The sequence below is a fragment of the Botryllus schlosseri genome, chromosome 10, assembly GCF_051294905.1.
Source record: "Botryllus schlosseri isolate E-star chromosome 10, Bs_hap1, whole genome shotgun sequence".
Classification (NCBI taxonomy): Eukaryota; Metazoa; Chordata; class Ascidiacea; order Stolidobranchia; family Styelidae; genus Botryllus; species Botryllus schlosseri.
In genome coordinates this window covers 1,116,478-1,141,024 of record NC_137245.1, presented here as the reverse complement: position 1 = coordinate 1,141,024, position 24,547 = coordinate 1,116,478, and the positions used below count along the sequence as shown (strand labels likewise).

At 39.8% G+C, this 24,547-nt stretch overlaps 2 protein-coding genes across 2 annotated transcripts; both read right to left on the bottom strand.

Moving 5' to 3' along the window:
- Positions 1–14,482: 14,482 nt before the first annotated feature.
- LOC145449147 (baculoviral IAP repeat-containing protein 7-like) lies at positions 14,483–19,484 on the bottom strand. Its single transcript, XM_080327614.1, has one exon. It carries the CDS (start codon positions 17,391–17,393, stop codon positions 15,699–15,701), a length of 1,695 nt encoding a protein of 564 aa, XP_080183740.1. The 5' UTR covers positions 17,394–19,484; the 3' UTR covers positions 14,483–15,698.
- Positions 19,477–21,828, bottom strand: LOC145449148 (uncharacterized). Its single transcript, XM_080327616.1, has one exon. The coding sequence runs from the start codon at positions 21,331–21,333 to the stop codon at positions 20,293–20,295; it is 1,041 nt and encodes a 346-aa protein (XP_080183742.1). The 5' UTR covers positions 21,334–21,828; the 3' UTR covers positions 19,477–20,292.
- Between the last annotated feature and the right edge of the window lie 2,719 nt (positions 21,829–24,547).

Below are 24,547 nucleotides of genomic sequence, written 5' to 3'. Positions count from 1 at the left end.
AAAATATCTCGGCGTCACCATTGATTCCAAATTGTCTTGGAAGCAGCATATTGAATGCACAATATCAAAACTAGCTCGGTGTGTGGGAATAATGACCCGTCTCCAATCTTTGGTTTCCAGATCAGTAGTACGAACCATCTACTTCTCTCTTTTCCACTCTCATCTGCAATATGGAATCGTAGTATGGGGAAATGCATCCACAACATTTTTGTGCAGAATTCGAACCCTGCAAAACCGTGCGATACGGCTGATCTCATCTGTACCTTTACGTACCAATTTATCGCCTTACTACCGAAAGCATCGAATTTTTCGAGTTGATGAACTATATCGCTTCGAAGTATCAAAAGTTGTTCACAAATATTTTTCCAATAGTCTGCCTCCTGTATTTGATGACTTTTTCATACCTGCTAAACATGTCCATTCCCATTACACGAGATCCTCGTCTAAAGGAAACATCTACTTACCCCCACCCAATAGCAACCTAACTAAGAGATCTATCGACTACTCGGGACCTATCATCTGGAATGCATTACCACCACATATCCGTGAATTGCCTTATAATAGATTCGAAAAAGCCCTACTTGACCACCTCTTGTCGTTACACTAACACTGTTGCCCTACCTCGCCCAGACATTGCTTCATTGATCATTTGCTACCATTGTTTGATTTTTTGCTATTTTCCTTTCTTAACTAAACATTTTTTACAGCCAGACTGTTCGGAGTCAAGTGTACCTGTTTGATGCTGGTGTTATCAGACTAGATGACCTTCACGGTCTTATCGATCATTCCTATCTAATACCGAATACTGTGCACGCATATTTACTGTACCACCATCACTGCCGTTTGTTATGTATTTTGGTTCGATGAAAATAAAGACTCTCTCTCTCTCTCTCTAATTGCAGTACCGTGACATCAATACGTTTCTTTTGCTATGCCCGTTTAACTGCATAAGCCTTGACTTGCAACACCGCACCGTGATATTCATGCTTTTTTCGCTATGCCCATGTAACCGTGGAATATTGATAGTTACTGTCCCACTTCTTTTCTTTCTACACTGCACCATTTCGTTCGGTTCTATACAAGTGATACCACAGTTTCTTTATTTCTGATAACAAATTAAATTTCATTCGTTAAGTGAGTTTCTACGATTCGTCGTCTCCGAGCTAGGCCTCTCAGGGAGCCTCGTACAACTCTCGGTGCCTCTACAACTTCTTATGGGATGACAGGGACATCAGTTTCATTGTTGATGATGCACCTAAATTTGAAGGAAGTTAAGCGCTTGATATTAAAAAAAATCAAGAAATATATTACCTGTGCTTTCTGGCATAGTTGCATAACACTGCTGTGAACATCAATCACAGTCATTGATGTGTCGCCCGTAGACCCAGTGATAAGCAGGGGAACACGCTCTTCCACACTCCAAAAGTCCTCTCTATAGTTATTCTGGAGGATATTAGAACCTTGTTCAGCAGCTGTTTGTCGTAAAATCGTGTGGCCTCAATGGCTGCGACTTCAACTTGTGGGAATTTGATGTATGCTGAAGCTGAGCTTTTATGAGCTATGGCCATACTGTTTAGCTTCACCAATCCACCAACCAACGGTGAGCTGGGAGACATGTTCCAGTTCCCCAGCAACAACTTGAAAGCTTCCTGTGGCGTAAAAGCGCAAAACAACAAGGAACTTCAACAACGGGGGCAGGGGCAGGCCTTTGCTGGATGGGCTGGTAAGGTCATGTAGGATCTCCATAATCCACTAACACCGGCTTTCGTAAGCCTATAGCGATCAGAACACAGTTCCTCAGTGATGTATTCCACGGGATTATCAAAATCTGTAAGGTACTTCCGTACTTGCTGCAGCCCGTTTCCATTCACTTGCATGTAATATTCTAACATATCTATGTCAATAGCTATTTTATCTGAAAGGAATGAAACACGTACCGTATACCTATCTGCCAATATGGAATCGGTGTCTCGTGCACACCAAAGATTCTACTAACTGTCCTCACGGTGTGATACTGCACACCAAATATATTACGCTAAACGTACCGGGATTCCAACCCGGCATCTTAACAGTTCATACCGAGCGAGCGCACAGTTGCGAACGATGCCAGACGTGTCGAGTAAGACTCGAAACTGAGCAAAGCTAGAAATTGTCTTTGAATACCAAGGAGCTACTCCAATGTAGTTGAACTCCGCCTACACTCCGTCGAGCAAGCCTTGAGTTTGAGTTCGAGGCGTTTCTTTGAATACGGGCCTCAATGATTGAGGCAGTTATTTCGTTTTCGAGGTGGAGTATGGTAGAGATGCGCGCTGATCTGATACTTAGCCTACCTACATCATTGCGGATCTCACGCAAAAGCCGGTGTCCGTCTGTTCTAATCTAGTCTGCGTTCCATAACGAGATCGGTGATGATATTTCCAATCGTATATCTCGATGATCGCATGAAACAGCTAACTAAGATTATCGGTTTGCATTCAAATATTCACATAATTTTATATTCGCCAATGTCCATTTCACTGTGAAATTGTGGCCTTCAAACCATTTGCTTACAATCCCCTGTCAAATGCGATAGCTATTTCATATTCAATGTCGGCTAACAGCTGATCATTTGATCAGCCTATTCCTCGATCTATTTTACTCGAAGTTCGGTGTTCGTCAGTTTGTATTGATTTTGACAGTGTACCTTGCCGGAATGGTTTATGAGATTGCGAATACTACTTTTCGACGATTTCATGTAACGGTATACTTAGTTTACGGCTTTCATTCATGTATTTATTGATTAATATGTTTTCCAACGGCGATTTCGGAGCAGACTTATAGACAGTTAGCTGTATGTGCTGTGTCACATCTCCAGTTTGAAGGCCAAAATGTAGGCTACTATGTTGTTCCGAGACCGGAGTTCCGAGGTTGCTGTCCTTAGTTCTTCAAAGACTATTCAAATTGATGTTCTGGCTGGATTCAATATGACAGGCCCAATCTTTTAGATAACAATTGCGTATGTGTCCGAACTCGTTGACATTTGCAGTTGGGCTTACGCAATCTCTCGAGTTCTAGTCATTGGAATTAGTGTGGTCAAGTCAAGTGCGAACATGAATCGTATTGAATCTTTGCTCCGTACGCAGTTTACGCAGTTGCCTTTAGATTTTAGAGCGAAAATTAGAGTTCGAGAAATTGTCCAGTCCATTGATCCAATCGTACGCCGGGTACCTCCGCTTTGGTTGCCTATCACCTGGTCGTACTAGGGCTGGGCAAAATCGAGTACCTGAGTGATTCGATTCTGAATCACGTAAAATGCTTCGAGTCGAGTCGAGTAATCGAGTATCATTCATAATGACGTCATAGCAGAACATTATTCGTCAAAGTTCAAATATGTACCTCTCAAGCGACCACAAAGAATATAATGCCTGTTATCCATCATATTAAGGATACTTCGTTAGTTTTTTCGACCATACCGATTTAATTGCACTTGGTGACAATATTGTGGGATGATCATGACTTCAGAAATGTGCTATTTCCAGTAACGTTCGTAGCTTTGTACTTCATGTTTCGCATGCTACGATACGGCCGATCTAGGTTTCAAGGCTTCAACAGTGAAATTAGCATAAACTCGTTGATCGTTGATAAATCAACTTTCAGTGGTGAGGAGCGTATAATTTCAGTACTCTAAAAAATCGTCTTTTACTACTCGACTCGAATCATTAAAATTAATACTCGATTCAGATTCGAGTACTCGAATCATTGTGTCCAGCCCTAGTGGTGACCACCAGCTCAGTGGTCGTAACACACCAGGATCGTGTACGAAACACTCTCGGACGGGCTTAGAAAAATTAGTGCCCATCGATTTGCGTAATCTCTAACTCTACCATGAAATCATAACGCATGCTACTAAGGATGACCTGATAATTGATTCGCGGCATAGGGACGATTCTTAGTTCACGTACATTTTGTAAAATAATCCCTTGATTAAAAAAAATGAATAAAACATTTGTTACCACACCTCAAGTCATGGCTCACCGGCAAACCTCTCGCGGCACCTACGCTAAAATCACTGTTGTCGGGAAATTCATGTGACCTTCATAAAGTTACTTTTTTACGTTTGAAAACGCCATTGTGACGTCATGTTGATAAAAGTCGCTCGCAGCCCTTGCCCCACCACCCGATATTGTCACGAGCCGCCACTGGATTCAACCATGAATTATTTACATTTTTCGCACTTCGCGCGATTGGACGACACCAATGAAAATGATAAGTACGACAAATAGCGTAGAACCAGAGGGGGGTCTGGGGTTGGAACTAGTGCAGTATATGCCCGCTTTACTCGTGTGTCTACTTGCCGTTATTCATCATGATTCCCCATGATCATTAAATTCAATTAACTTCTTACATCACTTAAACCTTTCTTTCTTCTTATTCTCTCGTTTTTCCACACGAGGTAAAAAATGCTGACTCAGCATTTTTTCTAGTTACGAGGTTTCAGTTTTTCCCGTTTACACCCATTATAAGAGTTTCGGCCGTTCACCCCTATTATATCACATATTTACACTCTGCCAACAACAGCTTTACATCTTTTGTATGACTGTGGGTGGTATAGGGCCTTCGCACAACACCACTTCTTGTACGTCTGATTGCAGCAGTACGAGTCCCTCATTCCTTAGATCTGCTGTTTTCATGCAAATTGCTACATTACGTCTTTTGCTTTTTTTCGTTAGAGTTTTGCTCAAATGAATGAATCTCCTGTTCATCCGTTCAATGCCCGCGGACATTATCCGTCTTGCATTGTTTTCGGTCGTCATGTGGTACAATACCTCGTTACCTTCATATTTACAGTACGGAGGGGGCGTCCCTTTTGTATGCCCATGGGCGGCCGCCAGACCATATTCCGAGGTTATTGCTCTGTCGCACCTTTGCATGACGCTTCGTATTTCATCCATTCCCATTTGGTCCCCAGTTTTCTTCTGGAGGACGCCACAAATATCATCCCAGGGATGGAACCCGTCCACCGAGTTGTCACAAAGCTCATGGCGGCAATGATACATCAGCATCTGCTGTATTTTTTCCGGTCGGGGTCTTTTCTGTAGGTACGAACTACTCTTTTTCTTAGGAATTGTTGCCCAAACATGTGGATCATCCTCTCCCGCAGCCATTTCCATCCAATAAGATCGAGACAATCCATCTGACGTAAATACTTGCATCGTGCTTAAATGAATTACCTCTTTTATTTGGAATCCTGCGAGATGATTGAGCCACCTCTGAATCAGGGGTTTTGGGCTTGGATTTTTTGCTTTATCTGTCATTCTTTTGAGGAGCCCAAATACCCCAGTGTTATCAGTGATTATTGTAAAGGATAGGGCTCTCAACATTGACTGCCATTTTTCAACCGAATCCTTTAAGGCTTTCAATTCCTTTGTACATGGATCATAAGCTTTTGCCGTGGGAGTCGCCCACTTTTGACTGTAATAAGCAATTGGGTAAACCTTTTCGAAAGGTGGTTTACACCCTTTTTCTGTCTGAAAAATGATTGATCCAAACCCAATATCTGAAGCGTCCGTTTCCACGAAAATGGGAAGATTTGGGTCCAAATGGTACAAAACCTTAGCGTCATCGAGGGCTGCTTGTGCCGTTTTGAAATCCTGCAGTAATTCGTTGGTCCATAGCACAGGCGTCACTCGTCCTTGTGTCGCAGGAACCTTTCCTGTCAGCGCATCGAATTTGGCCAGCTTCAAACTTAACTCAGGAATATGTTCCGAGATATAGCGAAGGGCACCAATCCACCCCCGCAGCTCGTACACATTATGGGGTGGTGAGAGTTCTCGTAAAGCCCTTATCCTCTCGGGCTGAACCTCAATTTCTTTCCCCGTCAAGGTTGCCCCCAAAAGGTTCACCCTTCGTTTTCCAATGAAACATTTATTGATGCTAACCGTTAGCTTCATCTTGGCGAGTTGTTCAAATACCATACGTAGCAGTAGCAAATGGTCCTCTACCGTTTTTGTGCTAAGGAAAATGTCGTCTATGTAGGCCTCCATAGGCGTCGCATTCTCCTCATCCGACCGACCAATTTGCTTCATGTATTTACGATAATTTTCCGTAATTGGTTTCACCACGCATTCCTGCATATTCGCGCTCCAAAGAGCCACAGCGGTTTTAAGCCCCATCGGCATTTTACGCCATCTTACATGCATCCCTTTGATGGCTATACCCACATATTGTTTAGATCTTTCCGTTACATCCATGTGGAAATAGGCCTTCTTCAAATCAAGGAGAGAAAGCACTTCTCTGCCTTGGGCGAGCTGTTTTACGTCCGGTACAAGGGGTGGGGGTACTTCTATTGATTTTATGGCCGCATTAAGGGGTTGGAGATTCTGTACTACTCTCCAGGCTTGCTTCCATCCGTCCTCCTATTTTTGTCTCTCATTCATTTTCTGAGGGACCACAAATATAGCCAACTTCCATTCGGCAAAACCTCGTTCAATGACGCCCAAATCCAGGAAGTTGTCTACCGCTTCTTTCAATGCCTTCGCCTGGCCCTCCCCCTTCAGGTTATAGGGACCAGACACAAATGGTTTCGTCGAAGGATCCTTAAGCTCAATGTCGCATTTGTATTTCATGGTTTGTAGAGCGCCAAGGTGGCCCCGTAGGTCCTCGAGTTCGGACGCAAACGGTGCATAGATGGCTTTCCAGACATCATCAGCGATAATGGTATTTTCTGGAGTCGTTAGATCAGGAGGTTTGTATGGGAGTTTAGCCAGCGCTACCGATTGCGCGCAGAGATTTTCGAGCTCAGTCTTAACGCGTGGATGAGTGTCTTTCTGTAAAACATACGTAGTAACTGGCCCAGCCATAGGCTGGTTTGAGATTCGTGATGACCGGGTTTTCGGTGTTGGTGGAGAGAGGGCGAGGTCCTTCGATGTAGGCCTCTGATCTCGGCGCGTGCCCGCACCTACCGTCACACCGACGGACTCCTTTTCCGCCGGGGGCCCTTTTTCTGGGGAGACGTGCATCTTAAAATCCCCAGACTCCTTGTCGGACATGTCCGGACAAGTATCCGGTTGACCGGCAATTGCTGCTTCGATTGAACCTTTTGGGAAAGTATTCATTACTGTGGCTGTCGTCATGCATCTATGGGCCGATTCATCAAGGTTCTTCGGACAAGTGCATCCGCGAGGGCTTTCGGGACCAGTTTTCTCGTGCAGGTCCATTTTTACGCCAGTGGGGATTCCACGCTCGACGTATTCATTAACGGTGTCAGCAGGCATTCCTGTCTCAACACCATTAGTTTCCCATGGATTAGGTATGACGTTAGTTGCTATTTTCAACACGTCGCTCGCACCAGTGGTTAATTCCATCTCGGTACTTGCGCCAGCGGCCATTTTCCGCTCCACGCTAAATTGGTTTGCAGCATCCATCAACCCATCGTCGGTTACAGTGTAGCTAATACTGCTTCCAACTTTGGTTCCGTTACTCTGATCACAATGATTCTCTTCAAGTAGTGATGCTAAAGACAACTCTTCATTTGCGTTAGACGGGGTTTTGAATTCCGTAGTTATGCTTGGTAATTGTTGGATTTCCTCAATCCATTTCAGCCCTACGATATTAAGTGGGACTCCTGATCCGGTCACAAATGGAACGGACAGTCCATCAAAATCAATCACTACAAAGGAGTCCACTTGGGAAGAGCCACCTATTCCAGTCAATTCCATGTCTATTGGTTGACGTTTTTCCCAACTTTGTGGGTATTTAGTTATAACAACCTTTTTCATTATTAAATTGGGGATGCTCCCCGTGTCAGCTAGGAATTTCGTACCAGTTGTTGTATCAACCAAATACAACAGTTGGCTGCCAAACAATTCCGTAAAATTGGGCTGTAGGGGGTCATCCGGCACATCAAGAAATGTAAATAATGGTAAAGAAGAGTTATGTACAGTTTTTATGTGTTGAAATATCAATTTATCTGGGAGCTGATTCACCGGATCAATCAGCACCCCATGGCGTTTTTTGAAAGTCGCACCCCTTGATTTAGCTCCTCGTCCGTCCAATATGAAGCATCATATCGACGCGGGCGCTCATGATATTGAGGTTTCGCCCAGGCCACGTGGGTATTTCCCCCAGATGGACGTGCAGGTGGTCCATGAGGACCCCATTGATCCCTATCATGCCAGTGGGTTCTATCACGATTTTTTGGCCTGATATCATAATAGGCTTCGCACAGAGCGGTTCTTTGTGTAAATGAGGGTGAACCTTGAGCAGCAAGATATCGATCAAGACCCTCAATTGTAAGTATGTTATTTCTTTCCAGAAACGGTTTCCAGTTTCGTTCAGCAGACTCTTTAACATGAGGGGGTACAGGTCGTGCTCGCCCACGAATTATCCATCCTAATTCCTCATCTCTGGCAAGAACCTTATCGTTTAGCCACAGTATGAATTTAGCCACGCAATTTCGGGATTGATGTCCCGGTGCCTTACAGTAGTAACAGACGGACAGGGATTGTCCCTGGGTGGGATTTAGATACAAGCCTAGAGGGGCAAAAATATTCGGATTTCCAAGAAAATTGTATCGCTCACCTTGACTATCCGCAATGTTGCGGGCTTCCTGGCTGCTGGAAGGCGTAATCTGTGAGCTGTCTGCACCCATCCCGGAGTCTTGTGTATTCGCAATTCGTGGACTTCGGTTCGAGGTTCCCGGTCCTGGATTTGCACGTGAAGACCTTGTTATTCTCGTTGTCTGTCCGTTAGGTCTCGATGATGCAGTGCGCCCATTCTGTTGTTGTACGGGCCTGGCCCTCGAGCCTCGTCCTCGCCTACCAAATCCATTGCCATTCATGATGCGGGTAGGGAAACGATTGTCGCGCGCTGTACGTTGAGGATTCCGACGTGGTATCGGTTCCTGGCCTGCATTGGTAATCTGACGTGGTGAGATCCCCCTAGGTGATCCAGGAGGTGTTGCCCCCCCAAAGTTATTCAGTGGCTGCAGGGGCGAAGGTGATTGTACCACCGGCGGTGGGGTTTCACCGGGTGGAGGAGGAGTATTGAGCTGACTGTCATCGCTACCATAGGTGGGATAACTCTGCATTATTTGCCCTGCAGGTTGAACATTATAAATGTGTACCGGCGGCAAGGACGGTTTTGTATCACGTACTTCCTTTTTTTCCTGATACCTGGGGCGCGTCTCTTGTTCGTCCAGAAACTCGGAGTTCCAAACAAGTTGTAGTTCCTCCGCAACATCCCGCCATCTTTTCTCTTCCTCCCAGCCTCGTAACATCAATCTGAGCGCTTCGGGAAGTCGTTGTCTTAGATTTCGGAAAAGACGCAATCCATCCGGATTATCTTCAATGAAACTATCCATGTCTATTTCCAGTTGCTTCAAAGCGCTATTAAGCAAAGGTAGGGGCTCATCCTCCCACCGATAATTTCTGCGGAAATCCCCAATGATCTTTTCATCATTTACTAAACCCTGGGGATTAGATAATGAAAGAGATCGCATAACCGATTCCCATTCTGCTTCCCCTGAATTGGTATTAAAAAAATTTCCCAATTGGGTAGCCTGCTTGTGTCTGCCAGCCGCCCGCAATTTCTTCTGCATCGCATTAGCCAAAATAACATCAGCATCTGTATTCCCGGTACCGTGGCGTATTCGTCGCATGGAATTCTCCATCCATTTTAGCAATGGCATGTCACCAGGGTCCATCATAAGCTGAAGCATTTCTTTTTCTGATTGTATTTTAGCAGACACATTGAGCAATGGGGCCGAAACACCGGGATTTTGGTGCGGCTGTTGTTGCTGTCGTCGCCTTCTGTTACGATCGCTGGGAGTGGAGGTAAAACGAGGCATATTTGGATAAGTCGGGTTGTTAGGTCGGCCCTCCTCCGTATCATCCTCCGACGAATTTTCGGAACTTTGGAGAGGCCTCCAAATCTCTTTTATTTCTTGAGACAATAATCGCATACGAGCATCATAATCGTCGTCTTTAGTGTCTTCCGCATCTTCTCCAGTATCACCCTGTTCTTGGAAGGCCACCCGTCGAGATTCGCCATCCGCACTTCCCGCTCGTCTTCGAGAATCCTTCTCCTCGTTACGACGTTCCTGCCATCCTCGATACCCCATATACTTATCCAAGGGACTCTTTTTTGTTTTCGACGCGACGGGGGGCTCGCTCCCCCCAAGTTCAATGATGCTTGGCATCTCTGCGGGTTTTTTCTTAGTCTGTTTAGCGCGTGCACCACTTCCCACGTGGAAGCATGGTTTCGTCCTCATTCGAGAGTCTGACAGCGAGGTCGAATCGGAGCGTGGTAGCTTAGGATAGACGGCAGTTACCGTATGACAATCCAGCCCTTTGCGAACCGTCATCGTTGGTCCTTGTTTTACGCTACCAGACTGTTGATCAGCGAGAGGAACGTAAGCCGGAGGATCATATTCTGGTGCCGTTGGAGCTACTGTCAAAACGGGGGATTGGATGCTATTTCGCGTAGCTTGTGTATGCGACTTTCCGAGCTCAAATTCTGACGTAAGGATTTCATTCAGCACGTCGGTGGAGACCTTCCCGCTAACTTTTGTTGTGGCATCACAAACCGCTTTGAGGTCCGCTTGAGCTTTTCGAACCTCTTTCTTTGCCTTCTCTAAACCTTTCATAGTTTCCGGCAGAGCTGTTTTCACCTCTTTTAGTAATTCCGTTTGTTCGGCCACATCCTTAGCAAGTTGTCTTTCTTGTCTTCGTACATCTTCATGACGTTTTTGTGTCGCTTTAAGCAAAGTAATACCTTGTTTGAGTTCATCCGTCACTTCTGACGGCTTTTTCCTTTTAAATGCTTTCAACATCCTTCGCATTCCTTTCTATCGACCGGAGAAAGTACTGTTGACAGAAGGTAGTAGATCAGGTGAAGACACGTTAAAATATACTGTAGATCCCTGCGGCGTATTCGTGGGTTGGACGTAAGCAGTGGATTCGCTGCTGTTAGATCCCAAAAATACGTTCAACAGATTAGAAAATGCTCCAGGCGATACGTGCAGATAAATTGCTGCCAATATGATCAGGAGAGATACAGACGATGAAAGCAAGGATACGACAAGTACAAGCTTTACGATAGTCGTCTTAGAAAGCATCGATTGGTCAACGTCTGAGCACCGGAAGTATCCCCGTACTGGCCACCAATTATGTTTTTATAGTGCAGCTCCACAACGATTGTTATGCGAGTAGTCCACACTTGTTCGGGTTACTTCCTAGTAAAGCGTTGCCTTTCGTTGCCTTTCGTTAGTATCCTGACGACGTCTGTAAATGGTGATTGGAGCAACAACAGTTGTAAGATTGTTCCTTCTAAAGTTGACAATGACCCTGGGGTCCAGAATTTTAATCTACCTTTATCTACTGATAATCTAGAAGCTTAATACAACCAAATACTCCAATCATTAATCATGTAGACGGAAATGAGGTAACTCTATGCAAAACTTGGTTAAATTGGCATACACATCATTCATCAATTATAACACAAGGCATGGTTTAACCTATACATCATCATACACAATTAATAAATATTTTCAATACTCCAAGGTTTGTTTACGCATATAATTCATGCGACGGCCTGTCCTGCCGAAAATTTTATAATGCATTTCAATTATTAAACGGCATATTCATCATAATAATCATCAGTATACTCGTGATTATAATGTTTCAAAATCTTTCAATAAACATATCAACATTAAGGACGTCATGTCTTCAGTGCAATCAAAATCACTATAATCCTCTTAATCGGACCGCATGATACTACCCTTAACTAAGATGCCACTTAATACAGGCATTGCAGATTGTTCAAACATATTTTGGTGTTCGTTATTTCGTAATCTTAATGGGTATAGTTGTTCAAGATTTTATTAAGTTTTATATTGTTTTTCATTATTTTTCTCAATAACCATTCGCACCTAAAGCATCTAGGATTTTGTTTTGGTTAAACTAGAGGGTGATGATGGTCTCTAGGGTCTGGCTTATAGTGCAGCCATATACAGCACATTATATACACACAAGAACAAGCGGTCACTTTAATTTGTTCAAGCGTTAAAATAGTAGGCAGCCAAGTCACTCGAGACATTGCGTATTACCGTGAACGTGACGGAGTCGTGATTTTTGTTTTCTTTTAGCCTATAATAAGGGTTCGCACCGTAAAATTCTGGATTTTGTTTTCCTGAAAACTAGTGATTTTTAAGTCCCTAGGGTCCTGCTTAAAATATAGGGCGTAGCAGTCTATAACGCCTTATATACATACAGTAGAAATACATTAAAACAATAGCATTCATGGGCTTAATAATTCTCATAGAACTAGGACATTTACAGTATCCTCAGGGTAAAAGGGTTCCGTAGATTCGGCTTGTTCCTTCACCCATTCATCCGTAATCAAATTTTCCATAGGATGCATTCGAGCCATATAGTTGAACCACAAAAGTTTAGCCCTTTCATAATTTCCAGAGGCCATGTCTTTTATCATTTTGTGGTTTTCTAATATTCCAGGGTAGTCAATAACAAAGGGCTTTTCATTTGATAAGGTTTCATTAACTCTTTTGCAAAAACATTTCAATCCAAGTTTGATGTATTTGGGTGGAGTCTTTGACCACTCGTACCATCTATGAGAGGGAAGTATTCTCGCTTCATACCGTTCTTTGAATAACCAAAAATAAAAGATCAAATCTTGTTCAGCCACATTAGATCCAACTATTCTGGTGACATCAACATCACCATTATCATTTATCACCGCGTTACTCATACTCAATTTTCTGAAAGAAATTAATCATCCAGGTAAGGGTCCATTTGGTCATGCAGACGGAAACGAGGTAAAGCACAATTAAATTGGCATACACGTCATACATGATTAATAGACATTCAAGTTAGCAAAAAATGAAACATACAATCCATGCATTCATTGTTCATAATTATCACAGCCATTACATTTCATTTTATGTATAAGTATAGCAGCTCTCACATCAGAGGGAAAAGTGTCATTAAAGAGTTTATCCGTGGTATAAATACAAAATCCAGTTCTGTCAGAACAAGGCATTCTTTCCAACACCCAGCCTTCAGGTATGACATCCGAGGCAGGATGTAATCCAATACAGAAGACAAACCAACAAAACTTAGCATGTTCATAATTTTCGAACAATATCATGCGGGAGATGGCTAAATGCTTTTTGTATAACGCATCAAACAGTTTATCGGATACTCTCAGGTTGCAAATCCTCAAATAAGGTGTCATAAATGTCTCCAGTTCATCCCGTGTGGTTGCAGCCCACTTGCCAAAGTCTTTGTGTTCATATTTCTTTTCAAAGGAATCAAAGAAAACGTCAAGTTCATGCTTTACTCTAGCAATTTTATCCCCCATATTTTCTTAACATAGAGAATTTCATATTGATTATTGGACCGGAAATCTCTCTTAATAACATTTTCTACATTCATATAAGTATAACAACATTTCTAAAATATTCATTAATTGTGATAATCATACTGGATACATGACAATTTACTTAGCATACATATCAGTCCATTTTCGTGCCGTCTTCTGATAACTATCATAGTCATCCCGATACAGTCTGGCGCTTTCAATATCCATTGGATCTTCTGGGTTAGGGGAAGCCAATAATGACGAAATCGAGACCAATACTTTTCCCAACGTTAAAGCAGGTGACCATTCATTTGCAAGAATGTCAATACATATGGTACCTTTACGGCTTATATTCGGATGGAAAATTCTGGTTTCAAATTTGATCCTCGGAGGCTTGAATGGATATTCCGTTGGAAATTCAATTCTAAGGAGAAATGTCCCTTCTTCATATGGTGTTTTTGAGGGTCCACGCAAAAGTGCTTGCCAAACATAGATATCTGATTCGTCCAAAGGCCCTGCTTGCAAAATTACAGGATTTGTTTGAATTTCTTGATTGATCTTTCGCCGTTCAACATGTAATCTATGTTTTGCCATTCGGTGTAGATTAATATTATCCAGCAAGACTTAATGCACATAAAAAGAAAGGAAAACATTATCAATTCAGTCGTTTATCCATAGTATACATAGCCCGTGAAAAACCGGCAATAGTTCTGCTAGTAATGTTCCAATCTTCATCAACATTAGCTATAGCCAACACATATCGTAGAAATACATACAAATAGTATGCAGGGCTTTCTCCAAAGTTTTCTTCCACAATTTGCTCCAGTACTCTTTTGGCGCATTTTAATTGTTCCTCCACTTCATGGTCCCGGTATAACCAGACAAGAAAATCCTTCAACACGTATTCCATGTCTTTGGCTGTCAGAGTTGGAAAGTTTTCTATTCTTTCTTTTATTCGTTCATGTACAATCCCCATCCTCAGCCAAGCAACTCTGCTGTCAGGTATCGTATGGTATGGACGCGGTCTAAACTTTTTCCGATTCAATTCTTTCTTCTGTGGGTCTTTGGGCACATATTCATACTTTTCATGATTGACTTCCAACATATCACAATTATAGTTCAAATAAATTTCTAATATTTTAAAATTCCTTACACAAAAAATCCGAATATCATTAAACATTCATCGATTCTTAACCAGTAAGTCAACAAAAATACACAAATTAGAGTTTTAATTCTAGTTATAGTAATAAACATAGTACATGGTTTTTGAAATCACAAAGTATTTTATATATCCAATTAATATAGTGGAAAATTTGATGCAGTATATGTATTATTTCATTTAATCATCTTTCAAACATTCTTTTATCCATTGTTCCGAAAAGTTTTCCTTCATAGGATGCATACGAACAATATGTCGGTACCAAAGAAATTTGGCTTCCTTGTAGTTTCCCAGGGTAATAATTGCAATCCGATTATGTTCTTTGATAGCAGCATGATAACCCAGAGCCTTGCCTTGCGGAGATAAAGCACTCCCGTAGACTTTGTCAACATACAGCGTCAGCATTCTTACAATATCATTGGGTCTTGTCATAGCCCATATTGACCATCTGTCGGAAATTTCCACATCTTCTTCATAGTATTCACAAAACATGTCAAAATAATATTTCAAGTCACTTATTGCAGATTCATGTCCCATTTGCATTAGCTCTTTGTTACTTATGGTCCTTTGCGACATTCCTCTCAATTGTGTAATATAACAACTTTCGAAAAAGCGTCTTCTAAAATCGGAATAGCAACAGTTTCAAATTCTCGAGCATTTAGAAGTAATGTTGCAGAATCTTGCAATTCCATTTGTGGTAATCTTTCATCCAAAAATCCTTCTGGTAGATATTTATGAGCCGGGTGTAGTTTTAGAACAAGACCAAACCATGTATATTGAGCCAGATCAAAATCTTTTGTAACAAAAACACGAGCAATATCACTATGTGCTTCATAAAGCTTATCAAAAAGCTTTTCGGTCACATTTGCAAAACAATGATGAAGATATTTCTTTATTAATTGTTTGAATTTTTCCTTTGGAGTATTTTTCCATATCTCAAAATTTTGGTGATGGTATTCCTGTTCAAATTCATCATAGTATTCATTAATTTGTTGTTTGGCTAGCGTAATTTCCCAATTCTGTAATACTCTAGCCATCTTAATACATAATAAAGCACATTAAAATCATACGTTCAATTTTACGAATAATTAATTCATATGCACAATGATAACTAGTAACGCCATGCATTATACATATGCATTAATAGCATTCATGCCACAAAATAATAGTCCTGCCTGCTCCATCAAGCTCTATACACCTTTATCTTTTCAAGTATTGTTTCACCACAAATGTTGCATTTTTCAGAATTTGTTGCACATACTACACAACTACAAAAATGTCCACAAGGTATGAAAGTGATTTCACTTTTGTTTCTCTTGCAATTTTTGCAAAGCACGACCTCTTGTATTTCTTTCAAATTTTGAGCTATCTCATCCACCGACATTGTTTCTGCAACAACTGCTTCTTTCGTTTCTTTGTCGGTGTTCACTTCGTGGTTATTTTCAGATATGCTAGTGCCTTGTTGTTGTGTTGTTTTAGTCGGACTGGCGGTAATTGTTTTTACTGTTTCCAGTAAATCCTGTATTATGTCACTGGTAGAGAAATGATCATTAGTCTGCCTATTTATAGTTCCTTCTATTTGATCTCTCGTGAATCCCATGTCTTCCAGTTGCATCCTGTTTATGTATTGTCCAGATAACCTTGGTCGATTATGGTTCCTTCGTATCTCCTCTCGTGGTGCATCAAGACATTTTGCATTCCTTATCGATGGTCGATTGAGATTGGGATGTTCATCTCTTAGTCGTAAAACGAAGTCAATACCTTTCATTTGTAAAACATATTCACAACCAGGAAACCACTTTGCATGCTCTGTCCACGGCTCATCATTGTAGTTCCAGTTTTGTAATCCTCCATTGCAATAAAAGCATTTCGCTCTGTCCGAATCCCCAAGATAATACATACCCGCTTTAGCCAATTGTTCCACTGTTGCTAGAATCCTAGGCCATTTTTCATTAAACGAAGATATTCTTTGTTGTAACGATATCATATGCAAATTCATCGGGTAAAGGCAAGGGAATCTTTCCACCAACTGTAGTTGTTCTTCTGGCGATGGATCCGGAGGTTCTCCCCTATTAGCAGTTAACCTTTCAATTTTTATTTTAAGTTCATTATCTGCCTGATTTCTCTCGGAGTCTGTCAAGGACATGTTTCCCGCATACTCGTTATTCGCCATTTTGCATTTTGTAAAATGTCTTTTATGTTGTTCAAGGACATTATCAGTGGGTGCCCAATTTCTCAGTACTCCTGAGCATGAAAAACATTGTGCTCTGTCAAGGTTTCCTAGGTAGAAAAATCCCTGTTTTGCCAACTCCCCTACCAAGTATGGAGTGGGATGGGAAGGCCATTTGTCAAAGGTTCTTCTTCTCTCGAGTTCACTTCTCAAATTTGCTGATCGCAATGAAGTCTCATGTCCTTGGTCACAAATGTTCGCAAACACAGTTTGTGGTAATGGACATTTTTCCTCTTTGATAGTTGGTCTTTGCACATTCCGATTAATTTGCTGACTTTTTGTAGTGAAGTTAAGGTGGCACCTGATTTGTTCAAAAAGGAGCCTCCTTGAGCAATTTGAAATAGGCAAGTTATAACCATGTTGTCCGGTCACCATGTCACAAGTAGATTTGTGCCACTTATCATCAAAAGCATCATCTCCAGTGACCCATTTTTCCACAGATACGCCACAGCAGTAACATCTTACTCTATCTTGAAATCCTGTCCAATAGAAACCAGCAGCGGCTAGATAACTCGGTATCACAGGAATTTCCTTCGGAAAATGTTTGAACGTTGCAAGTCTGTAATATTCAATTCGGTGATCTCCAGGTGGAATATAAATGCAATTGTGTCCAGGAGGATCACGATCTCTTTTCATCAGAATGCCCATAGTTTCAATTTGGTCGCTTCTCGGTGTAATTGCTTTTGATGGAACAGGCGTTCATCATTACAGATCAAATACACTCATTCTAATCCAACATTCCAGTAATAATACATTAACATTCTGTTCTTAAATAAAAACCAGGATCATTAAAATTTTATTTAACAGAAACATTTTAATAACAATAATCTCAATAGATCGATTTTTAGTTTTATTTAATTTCGTATCCCTCCCATGTTTCGAGATTCAAAATTAGCATTAGTTCAATAAATTTCATGGATTAGGTGTAAAATCATTATTTGATCGTTAATATGCGACAATAATTAATGGAGATGTCAATCAGAAATATATGAGTTCTCCAGATATTGATTCATGGACTGGGCTTTCTTATCTACTTTCTTCGAGTATATGTATATATACGCATCCATAACAGAGGTATCAGAATCCAATAACATATAACCTTTTACTCCTAGATTAGTTTGGCTGTGCCAAATCCATTTACAATTCGCATCTGTAACATAAGCAAGACTATTTGCACATACCAACAACCTTGTATAGCCCATTACGACTCCTCGCATCACTTCATATATCACTCGCCTCATACATAGGGGAGGTATTCTTCGGACAACTCCCATCAAGGTTTCCATAATTATAATCCATGTATTGTCCTCAGGTCGTATTGTCTGTTTATTCCATACTATGAGTCGTCGTCGTCGTGATGAATTTTTCACAATGGCCGAATCTTGGGAGTCGTCAGAGTCCGTATTACTAGACGTTTCGTCCTCCGGTGTCCCACTATGAGGTTTTCTGTCGCCACCTGGAAGTTGTCTTTTGTACCAATTATGTTCTTGTTCAAAAAAAATCTTCACCATATCCATCAGCAATTTTAGACAGCCAGTATTTTTTTGTACATCAATTTTGTCTAATTGATTCATCAATTTACAAAAGATAGCAGTATTATGATCTTGTACTTCAGATAGATACATTTCATCCCTGTTGATATAACAATAATTTGTAATAACAATAAAAGGATTTCAATTCAAGACTTCAATGCCTTAAATTCCGGTATTAAATACCTCATACGACATATATATAATACATTCCCTCACTATGATACAACAATAATATAATACGCTTATATCATTATTTCAACTCATATATATACTTTAATAGAAACATTTCATAGGTTTTTTAAGCATGTAGATTATAATACATGCTTCTACTGTTTCCCTGAAGATTCAAATCACTCATATATGATGATATTACTCATAGTGACAAACATTTTCAATATTCCAATGCCCGGAGATTGGAATCAAGGACAATTATCTCAAGAAATCGCTGAAATCTTTCTTCCAAAGCTACTCTTCTTTTCCAAAGCCACTCCTGTAAGTAATGGGGAATAAGCGATCTTGATACCCCATTCAGTCTTCTAATGGCAGCTTTGAAAAAATTCCAAGACACCTCGATCAATTGTGTATTTACACCTTCTGTGGTAACAAATTCGCGATCATGATTAACTATTGAATGTTTATAATTCATCCCCAGGCTTTCCAACTTGCGGTAACTGGCAAATGAATCAGTCCATATAGTGGATCCCTCTTTTACGTGTTTCATAATTATTTCTGATAATACCGAGGTTTTTCGCCCTTCTTCAGGTACCAATTCTGCAAACATTTCTCGCGTTTCCATATCTATTCCAGCCAAAACCCAGCGTTGGCGTATTATCCTTCCACGATTAAATTTTCTTTTAGCCACAAACGTCTCATCAATTTGAATTATATGTGATTTACCTTGTGATACTCCCCCTATTATTGTACCTCTTCTTTCCATCTCACCAGAGCATATCTTACGAAGTTTCTTGGTCCAATTTACCATTGTTCTCTTGCTGACGTGTGCTTCAAAAGCTATTTGTCGTTGAGATACATCTATGGTCCAAAGATAAATCATCATTACAAGTTTAGTGAGTCTTATTTTGCTTCCTTCAAATAGCGATCTTTTCCTTATGGATGTGGTAGTCCGGCACTTTGAAATCGGACACCTCCATCTATATCCATCCATAGTTCTTTTGTATTTTTCTTCAATCATTTGTTGTCCGCATTTAAAACATGTTGCCTCTTGAACAAGGAGTTGCCGTGATCGCAGAAACTTTATACATTTTCGGTCATTTGATATTATACCACATCGAGCAAGATTGAATAAATTTCTTCTTTTTCTGGGTTCTTTAATCTTCATCTTTATTTAAAACTCTTAATTGTCGTTTTTCAAAAATAGTTTCTGCATATATAAACATTGTAAAGGTAAGTTTCATGCAGGTACTTTCAGAGTCATAAATCGACAATCGGCTTCCTTTAATGATATTTCCTGCGTCTTTGCTAACGCGTAGATCTGAACTTCCGGAAAGATTATCCACATTATGAGATCTCTTTCAGAATCCCCTTTTTTTAGAAATTCCCTCATTTCCGGATTTACTCTTTTTAAAATTGTTACCCAATTTATGCAGATTTCTGCAAAAGCCATTTGTATCGGTTTTTCAGGGTAAATGCTTCCTGTATAAATTTCTTCCCACTCGTCTTCAACCAGATGTTTACCAGGCCAATGATTGTTACTCGTAGTACGACCATACTTTTGTTTCCAATATTGTAGTCGTGGATTTAATTCGTCGTACATTATATCACACAAGTGATCCGTTAAGGTATATGTTGTCAACAGAAATTTCAGCGACTTTAATCCTTTATCTATTAGTGTTTCTTTTTTGGGTATCCATGTCGAATGTTGTATTTCCAGATCACAACGCAATCCCAAACACATTTTGATACTTTTTAGTAAATCCTTAATACAGAATACATAAGGTCATTTACATAATGCCATCTTTAAAATACCACACCGGATTTCAATCTATATCAACTTTTTACATCAGTTTAATAGTGACTAACCAAACACTAACGGCAAATGTACATTTTGAATGTATAGTCACATGATTAGAAAGATTTTTCATTTCATCATAATATAATCTTGATTGTTTACGGACATAGGGTCTTTTGGTAGACGTTCCATTATTATATTTTTTTAATTTTAAAACCTCCAAATCTGGCAATTTTCTCAATAGTGAGTCATTAAGAAATTGTACATGATTATAACTAAGATCAATAGTATGTAGATATTTGAACGAAATGTTGGAGGACAGAGAAAAATATTGCAAGTTCTTATAATACAACGTTAATCTCTCTAAATTACATAAAGATTCAAGTATTGTCATATCAAATTCAACCAGCTTATTTTCGTCCAAGTTTAAAGTTTCCAGTTTCCTCAGTCCTTTGAACGCTCCTTCTTCTATAACGTTTATGGCGTTTCTTGATAAGTCCAGTATTCTTAAACGACGCGAGTAAATGAATGTTCCGTTCTTTAGTCTCTTTATTAAATTATTATCCAAATATAACCTTCGTAAGTTTTTCAGACTTGCAAATGTTGATCCTTCAATCTCTTCCAACAAATTGCTACTCATATACAGTTCCTCCAGTCGGTGTAGGCCTGAAAAGCTTCCCTTTTGTATTTTTGTGATGTAATTTCGCATCAAGTTTATCTTTCTGAGCTTTTCATTTTCGCAGAAGGCACCTTCTTGCAGCATTTGAATTTTGTTCCAACCACAATGCAATACCTCTATCTCTTTATATTTTTCCAATTGTTCTTTGGTTATTTCCCATAGGCAGCTGTCGTTGATGAATATCTTTAATGTATTCCTACAAGATTTCGCCAAGTATATCTTATCAGGATCCGGAATTCTTGTGTAACTAGAATGGTCACACCAAAGTACCAAATTGTTTCCTTGCATGCATTCCGGATATAACATGGTTCGTCTTTCATTGTTTGTACACTTCCTTTGTTCTATTGTTTCCGGATAAATAGCATAACACATGCCCAGCCATAATACTAGTAGTTCCACGCGGTTCATTTTACTTATGAATTAGATAACCCACTTTGTTATTTTATATCTTCGGAAAAGGTGTCTTTAGTCAAAATCTTATTTACATTCGTTGTCATTACTCATAATTGTTCCTGTATTATAGAGTCAATATTCACACTTTCCCCTTCATAGGGGTAAGGATGTATCTCTATACACCTTATCCTTTTTGTTCGCCGATGTATTGAACTGGAATAGCCTTTTATTCCCAAATTATTCTGACAATTCCATTGTTCCATATGTGGCGGATCTTTACAATGGTCTCTCTCCTGGTACACATCCTTTGTTATATTAGTGTTGGTAAGTTTCATCACAAGTCCTCTAATCAATTCATACAACATGACTCTTCTTCCCAAAGAGGTGTATTCCTTCGCTCTTATTTCAAATATCTCTTCTACCACATGATTGAATGTATCAAAAATTTCTGAGGTTATTTCCTCATCTAGGGCTGCCTCTTCTAGGCCATTGTCCGTTTGTTTAGCCCAATCAACTCGGTCCGTAAGCAATTCCCATGTTCTTTCGTTTAACTGGTATCTCTCATAATAGCTGTCGTATTCTTTCAGATTCAATAGATCCAATTCATCATATACATCGTACAAAAGACACCAATTAGATGGATTGTATCCTTCAATATAATCAAAATCTAACATTCTCTTTTCATTCCTGAATCGACATATTCACCTTTTTTTCAAACAAATCTTAATTTCGCACAATTTATCATTTCACAGGATATGACAATTTTCAAGATTCATGTAACACTTTTGCTTTTCATTCATAACTTATAAAGTATACTCCATATTCGTTAAGACATTTATCAACTCATTAATCACCCAATACTTATTGGGCAATAAATCTCTCCCCCCCACAAGGGATTTAATTATTTTGTAATTTTTTATTTTCTGGTTTTCATTTATATAATTTTTCTCGTATGAAGATTTTATCCAGTATATGGTTTTTATCATTCGGTTTTGGCAATCATTTTTATCCATTTTTATGATTTATAAACACATTCCGACATTTTAATATTTTTTGAAGATTTTTTTGGTGGGGAAAGTTATACAATATATCAATTGAAACAGGACCAGGAAAAGTAATATTACTCATCATCCCTGCCTTCCCTTCCATAAGCAGAAGAAGGGTGCCATGAGACAGGAATGTGAGCAATTTGCAAAATTATACTTTTCAAAACTATTACATAATCAATTATTGGATAAAAGATTAGAGGTTAAGTCAATTATTACGCATGTTATGTACAGTGCAATGAAGAATTTACATAATCAGAAAAATATTGTAATAATAACAATAAATCAAATAGCAGCAAATTTGTGTGGGGCTCATACAAAGAGATCTTGGCAGAGTGACAATTGTGGGCAAAACGGAAAAAATTACGCTCACGTCAGCCTTTATAAAATATAATTCGATTAGCATAACATTTTAGTATGAACATGAGGTGATTTGTGATAGGATAGGTGGTCTGGGGCCATTACAGACTAAAGCTCAACACAAAAATTGCAGCCGAAAAAACGTACATAACATTCAATATTATAGGAAACAAACACCGTACAATTCTTTAAACTTTTCAATTACAAGTTCTTCTCGAATTTAAAAATTTTTGCAACAAATATAGGTCGATCTCGCATTCAATTATTCAAGTTTCTTAGTCCCCGGGATGTCATTCTAGGGGAGTTGATAGTGGGAACAATCCCAGCGATTGATCAATGTATCGGAATCTTTTAATAAAAAGGGAAACTGTATTAATAACTGAGTATATATATATCGCAAAATACAGGTATATAGTTTCCACTTTTGCTAATCTCAAGTTTCACTATAACCGGCTTCTATACTTTTTCCTCCGTTTAGTTCGACATTAGGTAATGGTGCCGAATTAAATTTGTCCTAAACCATTACCAGTCATTACTAATAATTTAGTTATTGCGGCTTGTCTTAAAGGCTATCCCTAAAAGTCCGATCAACCTATCCCATAATTCCATATTACGTATGTATCGTATTTCTGAAAACAGTTCTAGATCAATTTATTAGTAGTTCATTTTAGAGTCAGCCCCTATTAACACCAGAAACAGCACGGGTTCCGTCTAAACTGGGTCTCCGTAAAGCTACCATTCGGGTCGGAGCCCCTAGTCCGTTCGGAAGCCTACTTTCTCTACTGGTCGAAGGCTCAATATTAAACGCCAATGTAGTTTCCGAATTGGTATTTTTGGCTATTTGTTTGTCTCCCTCTTTTTTTATCGAGTTTTCAAAATCTGATTCCGACAATTGGTCAATCGGTAGAATAAAAACACCTCCCACATAACCAAACGTGTTTGTGGACCCGTATGTAAACCTCCATTGTTCAGGATTTCCCCCGAATAGGAACTCATATTCTGCATCCATCCGACATCTTGTAAAACAAAATGTTCGCATGTTTTTTTTCCCCCGATATTGTTGTAACAGGAGAGCTATGGCGGTTATTATCGCTTCTGGATATAACACATAAAGCACTATATGTCCTTTATCTCTTTCGGTGTTTTGATCTAGTCCTTTGTGCATACTACAAGCTTCTATCAAATAGGCATGACATAAATTCATAAGCTCCAAAATATGCCTGGTATTCTTGAAATACGGTCTTACGTGCTTCATAAGGTAACATTGTTTGCATTCACTGTTCCCAACCGGGTGAAAAGGCTTTCCTAGCTTTGTCCAGTCCTCCTTGGTGTACATACATTGTTGCCAATATTGTACCCTTGGATTGTCCCGCTCACAAGTTCCGAACAAAAGGCTCATCAAACGATCCCGAACCGGCGCAGTTTTTATGGTTTCCATTACCATCTGCTGCCTATGCGTAAGATCGTACTGCTTTGCCCACTCGTAGACAACCCTGTGATCCGTATTAGGACTGCACAATAGCCCGTAACACATTTCTTTCTTTAATTATTTCAATATTTATGATCTTAACACAATACAATTTTTTTATTTATATTCATTCATAATATATACAGTCCATTACCTCGATAATAGTCACATCATTACCAAATTTCATTATTCGTTAATGCGATGCGATGTTGTAGGTCGAGACTGATAAAAAGATGATTGTTGCGAAAACATTATACTACCAAAAGATGCATAAGTTCCATTTGACATGATATTGTTATTAGGCGGTGCGTCATTGTTTGTTGCAGATGATGTCAAAAGAGTATTACGTAACGAT